Source organism: Drosophila obscura, unplaced genomic scaffold (assembly GCF_018151105.1).
Source record: "Drosophila obscura isolate BZ-5 IFL unplaced genomic scaffold, ASM1815110v1 contig_150, whole genome shotgun sequence".
Classification (NCBI taxonomy): domain Eukaryota; kingdom Metazoa; phylum Arthropoda; class Insecta; order Diptera; family Drosophilidae; genus Drosophila; species Drosophila obscura.
The window spans coordinates 388717-398826 of NW_024542736.1; the positions used below are offsets into that span (position 1 = coordinate 388717).

Consider the following 10110-nt stretch of genomic DNA (forward strand, 5'->3'; position numbering starts at 1 on the left):
AATTTCCATGATCATTGTCGGAATTCATTCATTCCATGCCAGCTTTCAATAGATTATCACGGATTAGTGCAGGCTTACCTGTGCATTGAAATCGAATAGGTGTTCCGGTCGCAGCGGACAAGGTAGACCGCACTTGCAGGTACCCTGTGTCAGCAGATAGTCCTTGATTTGGAATTGCGTGCGAAGCGTTTTTCCCGTGGGACTGCAATAGAGGAATATACATACATATGATAAGAGATGAGATGGCAAGATACAGGAGGAGTAGGAGAGTGCTCTACATTTACAAGTACATTATATTCCAAGTATTCCATTATTCACTATTTAAACGCACAATTAGTTTTATGGAAATCATGCAATTACCCCAAGGTTACCCTCTGTGCCACCTCTACCATAACAAAACCCACCCCCTCCCCCTCGGGGGTGCAATTAGCCGCACTAACTAACAGAACAGACAGCAGAGAGGCAGCGGGGCCCAAGCAAAGGCCAACAACAACAGCAACAACAGCAACAGGGTAATGAGCGAGTGTTTGATTAACAGCTCATTAACATAATGGACATTAACATGACAATGTAAGGTGACTCTCTGGTCTGCTCTCTGTTCCTCTTCTCTCTCTCTCTCGCATAAATTAATACCAATCAGAATTGCTCGCTCGATGTCTGTCTGTCTGTCGAATAAGTGCGACTTGATCGGAGCATAATTCAAACTGGTTTTGTTGTTTTCATTTTATGGTTAATTTATGAGAATTTTTGGTTAACGTTGCAGGGCTCCCACGTGTTGTGTTGAGGAATTGCGTGACGAGATAGGGTTAAAATTCACATGAGAGGCAGTCTTACAGGGTTTTCCCCTCATCTAGGCCCTCCTCGAAACTCCCCTTTGAAGTCCCATCCCTTAATCCCCATTTCCATCCAAAAGTGGTTTCACTCTCCTTCGACATGGTTCCCAGAGGTTCCCATTTGGCTTTTGTTTTCAATATGCGCATCTTTAAGAACATAAATACAAAATGTGATACAGATACAATTTGGCATACAATCTTAACAATGAAAAGGAACATATTCTCCCCTCTTTATACCAGAGCAGAGCACACTCCCTAAATGAAACGAAGCGAACAAAGGAGAACAGAAGTCCGCACCTCATTCAAAACAACAAAAATACAACGAGTACAACTACGTCATCCATTCCGTTTCCACAAAACGCGCCTATGCGCCATTAAAAAATTATGAGAAGGCAAAAAAATTGATTTAAAATTTTTGAAATTTAAATACCGACAAAAACAGAAGAAAAAAACCCCAAATGAATCCAGTTGTAAGGCTTGCGAAGGGGTCAAAGGGAAGGAGAGGATCGGAGAGGCCTTGGCCAGGGCCAGTCCAGGTCCAGGGCGGTTTTTCCTTTCTCAATTTTGGTTACCCTTTCCACTTATCGGGTGCCCCCTGCTCCTCTTCCCTCCTACTCTGTGGGCCACGCATGACCGCAAATCTGCCGACATAAATGGGTTGTCGCATGTGCGCTGCCAGGGTTTGCAAAAAATAAAGCACAAAAAAACCAGAAAGGAAGGAACGTTTGCTCTAACGAAGCTGTGGATACCCTTTGGGATTCAATTATGATGAAATTATGAAGAGTATGTGTTGAATCTGAGAAAAAATAATATCAAGAACCTACGTGAGTAGTGCACTGCACTTATAAGTCATAAGAAAATCCTTGTAGCTCTAGGAAAAAAAAAAAATAAATTTAAAAAATGTTCCAGCGTTTATTGTGCATTTCCCATGCATTTCTTGATTTTTGCGTCATCATTCGATCTATCAAGTGTGGCCCAGTTGTACCAAAATACCTTTAATTAAACCTACTGATTATGCTTTATTCAGTATGAAAAGATTCCTTTAATAGCCAGAAAGCATAAGGAATCAGTTGAAACGTTTTTGGGGAGGCACACATGATAAAGCCTATAAGATCTGTGTGATCAGTAGGACGTGGCTAATATGATTTGGCTATAAATAATATATTAACTCTCTAGGAGGTCTAACATTTCTGCATTGCAAACATTTGTCCAAGCTCATATTACCCATTAAAAGGGTATAACAAAAAAAAAACCAGAATAAAGAAGGCAAAAAACAAGAGAGAGAGAGAGAGAAAGAGACGAGGGGAAAAAACGGAGCTGCTTATTAATTGTAAAGTGTGAGCACGTTGAAGGAATCAAGGGCGCTGATGATGACGCCGTTCGAGGAGTATCGGAGTCGGAGTCATGGCGTGGCACTCGAGAGACGACGACGACTGATGCCAGGGCTCAAGTTTTGTTGCTGGGCTTACAGCACTCATACCCCTGTTACCCATACCCATACCCCCCTCCTTACCCATACCCCATACTGGAACCCATTCTCTCGAACTTCAGTATTCGTATTCGTATGGGAAATCTGAATAATGCATGAAGTGTGAAAGCGGCAAGGGCATTAAATGAAACGACAACGACGACAGCAGCAGGAGCAAAACAGCAGCAACAGGAGCTGGGGGTAGCAGTAGCAGCAGCAGCAGCAGCAGCAGCAGAAGAAGAGACTACAACAACAACAATATAATTGAGCGACAGCAACATTCAACAACCAGAATCGTGTTACGGGTTAAACGAGTATGCGAATTGTCAATTGAGTGGCCCTTTTAGCCCGTCCTTTTGGCAGAACAGAAGAAGATCCGATTGCGATCCATACAGCATACAGCATACAGCAGGAGCTGCAGTTCTTCCCAAGCCTCAATCGAATGGAACCCCACATGACATACCAGAGCCCTCATCATCTTCATCAATGGCTGCAGCAGAAGCAACAGCAGCAACAACAAACGAAACTGGTTTCTGGTTTGTTTTATTAATTATTTTTAACTACTTAGCAGAAAGAGAGAGAGAGGGGAAGAGAGGGGGCCCCATGGTTCGTTCCAAGATTGGAAAAATCGATGGCAAGTCGATTGCCAGGCGGCACGAAGGAGCAGCACCGAGCATCGAGCACCGAGCACCGAAGGGAATCATCATCAACGCCAGCAAAGCTTATGGCTCAATTTGTATGCAGCTGGCGTTGTGGCAAGAGGCAGCTTAAGAGGCAGCAGAAGCAGCAGCAGCAGCAGTCTCAGTCTCAGCCTTAGCCGATTACTAGCCGCAGGAGGTGGCAGAAGAGCTCGACTAGCTCATTAAATTTGATTCCCTGCCTCACTCTGGGGAACTCTTTTACTCTTTCTTTCTTTGCTGAAAATGCGCTAATAACCCCCGCTCCCACTCTCTGTCTCTCTCTCTTTAACCACATAAAAGGCGTCGCGTTAACGAGTTAAAATAATTTAATAAATTACACACAAAACGCCAAGTGCCAAAGTCGAGTGGCCAGCCAGCGCCCACTCCCTGTGTCTCTACTTTAAGGCTCATCGTCTGGGGTCTGGCATGGCGTTGGGCAACTGTGTGAAAAGGTGGAAAAGCTTTACGCCCTGTGTGACCTTGAGTGCACCCTCGAGCCACGAAAAACAGACGACGCCGACTGCTGCAGACAGAGCGAGAGCAGAGCAGAGCCTATTACTAAATTAATAATCCCATACCAAAAACACAGCAAAAACAGCCACAACTGAGACCTGAGACCTGCGACTTGGCCCAGAGGCGGCGCATGAAACTGTAAAAAATTATGGCACAAAGGCAGTGACAGGAGCGGCGGGATGGACAGACAAGGACACGGGATAGACACACAGGCAATTCCATCCAATCCTTTCACAAGAGTTTATTTGTTGTCTTTGTTGGGCCATGTCCTTGACAGAAGATAAGCAAAAAAGAATGCCAGACTCGGCGGGAACCACCGAAAGGACCCTTGTATCCAGCAATGAAAAAACAAAAGCAGTTCTTTAGAAACAGATTGCCGCTGGTTTTATAACGGAAAGATGCAAAAATCTGTAATATATTTTAGCTAAGAGGATGATAAACCGTTCAGAAAAAATCCAAAGTTGATATCTGTATAGTTTTCGGTGGGATTTCCCTCAATTCTCTCCATTTGAGAGGTTCCTTTTTGTTTTTTCTTATCCAAGTTTGAGTCATGGCCAACGCTTTATTTATGAAATAAGTCAGAACCTTGTGCTTTCCCTCGGGCACCACTTTTCTCACAAGATTGCCAGCGACAAATTTGTGTGGTGGGCGTTGACCAATGTCAAACCAGCAAAGCAAAGCAAAGCGAAGCAGCCGGCGGATGGATTCGCAACAAATGCCTAAAAGTAAGTAAAATAAACAAATTTCAAAGGCCCCTGAGTGTCTTACTGTCTGACTGTCTGACTGTCTGTCTTTCTGGCTGTTTGAATGACTGACAATGCAGGCAGCGGAGTGGGAGGCCAACTGCTGATGCAACCTACGCAGAAAGACGACGCGCTGCTGAAAGGCCGAGAGGGGCAGACAAAGAGGTTTGGTTCGGGTCGGGTCGACAGGCGGCAGTTAGAGGTATCTATGTACCTCTTGGTAGGGTGCTGCGCGGTGTAACGAAAATAGGAAAACTGTTTGCTGACTTGCTGCCTCTCTCCTCTTCTCAGTTGACTGGCAAACTATTCCGCATTCTTTTGCCAGACGCCTAGCGGGGTGCTGTGCTCCGTGCTCGAACCTCGATCTCCAGCTGCCGTTTCCGATTTATGATTTATAAACGTATGAATGTACGCGTATTATGTGCGACGACGACCCAGGGCACAGTGGGCGGCCTCCTGCTTTTGACTTTGACCTGGTCACAGCCAGTTAGCACTTGAGCAAACATTCAAATGCTTGCCCTGCCCAGCAATTATTGATTTAGTGGACAAATCGGCCCTCCCTGTCTCCGTCAATGCCACAACACATTCCGCTGCAACATTCTTGACATGAAATACTACTGAAGCAAAAACTAAACACGGGGCACGGGCACGGGGCACTGGGCACAAGGCCAGGACGAGGACGGGGACGGAAGCTCAACAAAAACGTGGTATTCATGTACCTCCGCCCCTGTTCTTCCAGCTGGTTATCTTTTTCGCAAAAAAAAGAGAAAAGCAAACTCAAAAATTTGCAAGGGGGATAGTTTCGCGGCGGACAGCACAGCACACAAAACTTTTGAGGCAAACAGCAGCAAATTCAGGAACCTAGCAACACGCAACGTGGAAATGAACAGCAGCTGCCAAGCCAAGCCAAGGGCCAGTGGCAGTGCCAGTGCCAGTGGCTGGGTCTGGGGTGGACAATGACAACGCTTGACACACGATGTCATGTCGTCGCAATGGCACCAAGTAAATACCGAGTGCATGGCCAGCGGGCCATGAAAGGCGGCAGCCACGACGACAGCCCAGCGGTGCCGTCAAAGAGTGTCCTGGCAGGGTAATGGCCCAGTGAATACATTTAACTACAGCTCAAGAAGGAGTTGTCTGGCTTTGATAGCTATAGTCGAAACTTTAAATATCCCTGCTGGGGCAGATGATTCTTATGTGATGCCGTTGGAAATCCCTTGATTTTACATTTTATTATGGATTTTCACAGAGTTTTATTGACTAAAGATAAAAGGTTTTTATTTCGTTTTGTCTTAAACTCAAATGAAAACTATTTTACGCGGCATTTAGAATTTGAGGAAACCTTTTCCCCATACACCCATTTAAATGTGAAGGTAACCCCAGAGGCTTTGCTTAACCTCTGGTCAGAAATAAAACACACTCTTTGGCGAAGACTTTAGAGCATGGTGGCAAGGTGCCAAATCCACAAGTAAATGGACTGCAGAGGATTAGCTGTGGCTTCTGGAGACCGTTTGTCGGGGACAGACAGAAAGCTTTCAGGCGGTAGGTGAAGAGAGTTATAAAGCATAATACGTAATAATAATGATTGCCGGGCATAATGAAAACCTCTCCAAAGCACAAACAAACAGAGAAACATGACAGAACGAATGAAAGAAAGACTCGTGTGTGTGTGTGTGTGTGTGTGTGTGTTCGTGCTCCACAGGAGTTTTCAACCATAATCTGTGGGGAGGTGCTGCTGCTGCTGTTGCTCCAGGCATGCGATGGTTGGCCTAAACCAACAGATGAATTCCCCCCAGTTCGCACACTTTTCACTCCACCACTCACCACTCGCACAACAGCTGCGCGACGAAACTATCCCGTAGAACAAAACAGAACAGAACACGGACCTAAAAACCAAAACCGAGCCCAGAGTCAAGCCACTCGAGAAGTGCCAGAGCCACTTATAAAATCAACAATTACCCAACAACATCAGGGCCCCAGTGCCCAGGGTCTCTGTTTGCTCTCAAGCCCGAAAAAAAAAAGCTAAAGACCTTCAGGCTATCAAAAGTTTCGTAGTCGCTGAGAGGATTGGGTTGGGGGATATATCCATCTCCGCATGTACTCGTACTCTCGTACTTTTCAACATATCTGTGTGTAAATATTTGATTTGGGTTTGTAATTATGTGTGTGCTTGATGATAATGCCGCCTGATAATTCCAGGTAAACATTTGCCTGAGCATTGCCTTGTGGGGGCTGCTGCTGCTGGTTGCAAAAACATCGACTGACATCGACTACTGCAACACAAACCTTTTTCATTCCATTTCCATCCCCTCCCCCCACCTTTTTGGACAGTAGCATTTCCTGTACGAATAGTACATACATTTTTATGGTTTCTCGAATGCGTTTCGACGCCAGACAATAACCAGATTGACTTTTAGCCGGTCGGTGGTGCTGTAAATGTCATGTAACTACCACACAACCAGCCACGACGAGTGGCAGAGTGGCAGGAAGAGACACGACACTACACCACACTCTTGTAGCTTCATTCTCCCCATTCGGTTTGTGGGAATTCTGTGTAGAGGGGGTGGACGACTCACCTGATGTAGGCCACTTCATTGTTGCTGGTTAAACGACGCCAGCCTGGAGCCAAATTTCCATTGTAGCTGACATTTTTCCTGTTCATGTTGCTGCTGTTGCTGCTGTTGCTGCTGCTGCTGTTGTTGGTTTTGTTGGCAACATTCTTGGCATAGAGCTGATTGTTCTGACTCATTTGACGCGAGGCAAGTATTGTTGCAGCAGTAGCACTAGTTGCAACAGTTGCCGCTGTCGTTGTTGCTGCTGTTGCTGCTGCTGCAACAATTGCTGTTGTCTTTACTGGCAACTTTATTTGTGCCTGGCGCAGTTTCGTTTGCTGTTGCTGCTGATGTTGGAGGAGTAGTTGGGGACTGCTTGTTGGACAGACAAATATATGCTGCTGACTGTTGCGCTGCTGCTGTTGCAGTTGCTGCTGCTGATGCAGATTTGTTGCTTGCATCATGTTGCCATTTCCATTGCCATTTACCAAACCAGCTGGTAATATGTGTTGCATCTGCTGCTGCTGCTGCTGTTGTTGCTGTTGCATTGCTGCATTTGTAACGACCCGCGATACAAATTTTGTCTGTTGCTGCTGGAAAAACTGATGATGTTGTTGCTGCGGCTGCTGCTGATGCAGTGGCAACATTTGCTGATGTTGCTTAAACATGTGGATCTGTTGATGCTGTTGCTGCTGCTGTTGTTGTTGCTGCTGCTGTTGGAGGTGCATCTCACTTGCAACTGTCTCAGCACTACCGATCATATTCAATTTGTGCTGATGCTGCTGCTGCTGGTGCTGCTGCTGTTGTCCAGCGGATGTGGCAGCCATGATGCTAACAGTAGCCGTCTAAAAGCTACTCCTCCGATTTAGGGCCTGCAAAATAAAAAGGGTTTCAAAGAGATTTGATTATTAGAGGCCATGAGCTTTGATTGATTCCTAAGACTTTGTTTACAATCCCAACCTCTTCTGATGTTTATGTTGATAAAATCTTGTACAAATTTTTTTCTTGAAGGATAACTTAATAGGAATTTTCATAGTGTACTCGGAAATAAATTTTCTTTTTGGAAGCTTTGGAAAAGCCCATTCATATAGGGTTTCTCAGTGACCCTGACTCGCCGGCCTCGTATTAAATTGCGTTTTAGCATTAGCTTTGCATTGATTTCCTCTACTATTCTATTGTGTATGTGTGAAAATTACAGGGCGACAATCTGCACGTTTATACGATGCGTAAATAATGAAGAAGCCAATTGGCCGTTTTGTAGCTGTAAACCTGAGACGAGATGATTGGTTTATGCGTTTACTATGCTCTCTGCGCACGCATGGACGGACGCACGCACCCGTCTCACACCTCACACATTGCAATAAACTGACGCGCATAAACATGGGCAATCAGCTGCCGCCGCACCTCTGCCTCTACCTATTTATACATACATACATATGTACATGTACTCGCGCGTATTTCTGCTATCTGCTCACCTTTTAGCGTAGTTTTCGTTTTGCTCATTTGCCAGCATATTAAATTAATTTTGAGTTATTGTGTAAACGAGACGCGGCCGACATGTTCATGTTTTATTTAGTATTTGTTGTTGCTGTTGTTTTTTTAAAAGCACTTAATTTCACTTTTTTGTTGTTGTTGTTGTTGTAGGTTGGTAGTATTATTTGGTATTCAATTTTGTTGTTGTATTTCTTGGCTGTAATAATGCGACAACGACTTTTGTATTTTTGCCCTGGGGCCACTTCTGCCTTTTTGCCTCAGCTGCTGCGCTGTTTTTTGTTGTTGTTGTTGTTGGTGCTGTTGTTGTTGCTTTTTATACAATCTGCTCTGCTCATGACTTCATTTGGAATTCAGAAAACGAACGTCGCGGCGCAGTCAACGGCAGCAAAGAGCAAAGAGCAGAGCGAACAACGCGTAAAAGTAGGTGAATGGAGCATGAAGACGCACACCAGGCCAGGCACAACCAGAGAGGGGAGTTGGGGGGATGGTATGGTTAATGGAAAGGGTGAGATGTTGATGGAGTGGGGGGTGGGCAGACCACAACGATTCACCCGCCACACACACACACACACTCTCACTTTGTATGGTTTTTTTTTTGTTTCAGAATAAATTGCAGGGTCTCATATGTAAGTAAGTATTTTTGGTGTGTATTAAATACCGAAATTAAAACAAGGCATTTTTTTTTAAATTAATGCGTATCTATTTGTGTGGACACCACCTGCCCTCGGGTTATGCTCCAACGATCAGCAGTCAACCAGAGACAAACAACGAAAAGCAACAACAAAGCAGGGAGGGGAGTCGCTGTGGCAGAAGCAGAAGCAGCAGCTGTTTGCCTTGGGCAGTGGGATGAAAACGAATTGGTGGTGTAGCCGTTGGCTAGCAAAGCGATTTGCCTGTGCTTGTTGTTGGCATTAGTATTGGGCAATCGCGCACAAACACACACACACAGACGCGCACGCACTACTACACACAGATACAATCATAAAGCGGAGGGAAAACGCGTGCCTATGCTGCGGTTTACTGCTGTTATAATATGTACAAAGTGACCTCAATACGCATTACACTGCACAACACACACACATACTTTATTTGGCAGCTGCATTTCGCTCCCAAAACTTTATTAGGCACAGAGTCGCGAGTCGCGTCGCAGTCCGATTACACCAAATAGCAATTAAATATGAATTAATTACAACAATTTTGTGTCGCTTGCTTTCTGAGCTCTCTCGCTCGCTCCCTCGCTTGCCTCCCTCTCTTGCGCACACGAATAATTTTTTTTTCTCAGCTCCAACTGAATTTTGTTACACTTTTTGTTTTATTTTTGTATTTGGCACCCACCTAATTGCACTATTTATTCATCCTCTGTGCATGGACACATTTTTTTGGTAATATTTTTTGATGACCTTCTTGTCGATTGAGCTGGCCAAAATTCCATGCACTTGGGATATTGATATTTCGAATATGGATATTGCTTGATAGCAGTGGAACGCAACTACTTTTCTGAATTTATGAAAAATCCGACATTATTTTTTATTGGCGAATATCAACGGAATTTTCTGAATTCAGAAAAAAATTCGACGATGTTGCGTTGTTTACGTCCGCGGCTGCGAACTTTTGCAATGCAGTGTGACCGCGGATTTATGGAAAAAATATACCCCTCTCTGACTCACAGAAATATTCCGAAATATACCGTAAATATACGAAATTTCTTTGCAGTGTGACCGCGCATTTGTCCTACAAATATACCGTCCGACTCTCGGAAATATACCGTAATATACCAAACACAATAGCAAGAAATATATATTTGAAATATATATGCTAATATATCAT

The 10110-nt window shown here is 44.6% G+C and overlaps 1 protein-coding gene across 1 annotated transcript in view; it reads right to left on the reverse strand.

The window, feature by feature from the left end:
• LOC111066414 (polyhomeotic-proximal chromatin protein) overlaps positions 1 to 8840 on the reverse strand; it is a 29422-nt gene extending 20582 nt beyond the window's left edge. The window contains 3 exon segments of the mRNA XM_022354987.2: positions 79 to 202; positions 6814 to 7661; positions 8265 to 8840. Of these exon segments, the coding sequence (XP_022210679.2) occupies positions 79 to 202; positions 6814 to 7616 (927 nt within the window). The 5' untranslated portion in view covers positions 7617 to 7661; positions 8265 to 8840.
• Positions 8841 to 10110: the final 1270 nt, after the last annotated feature.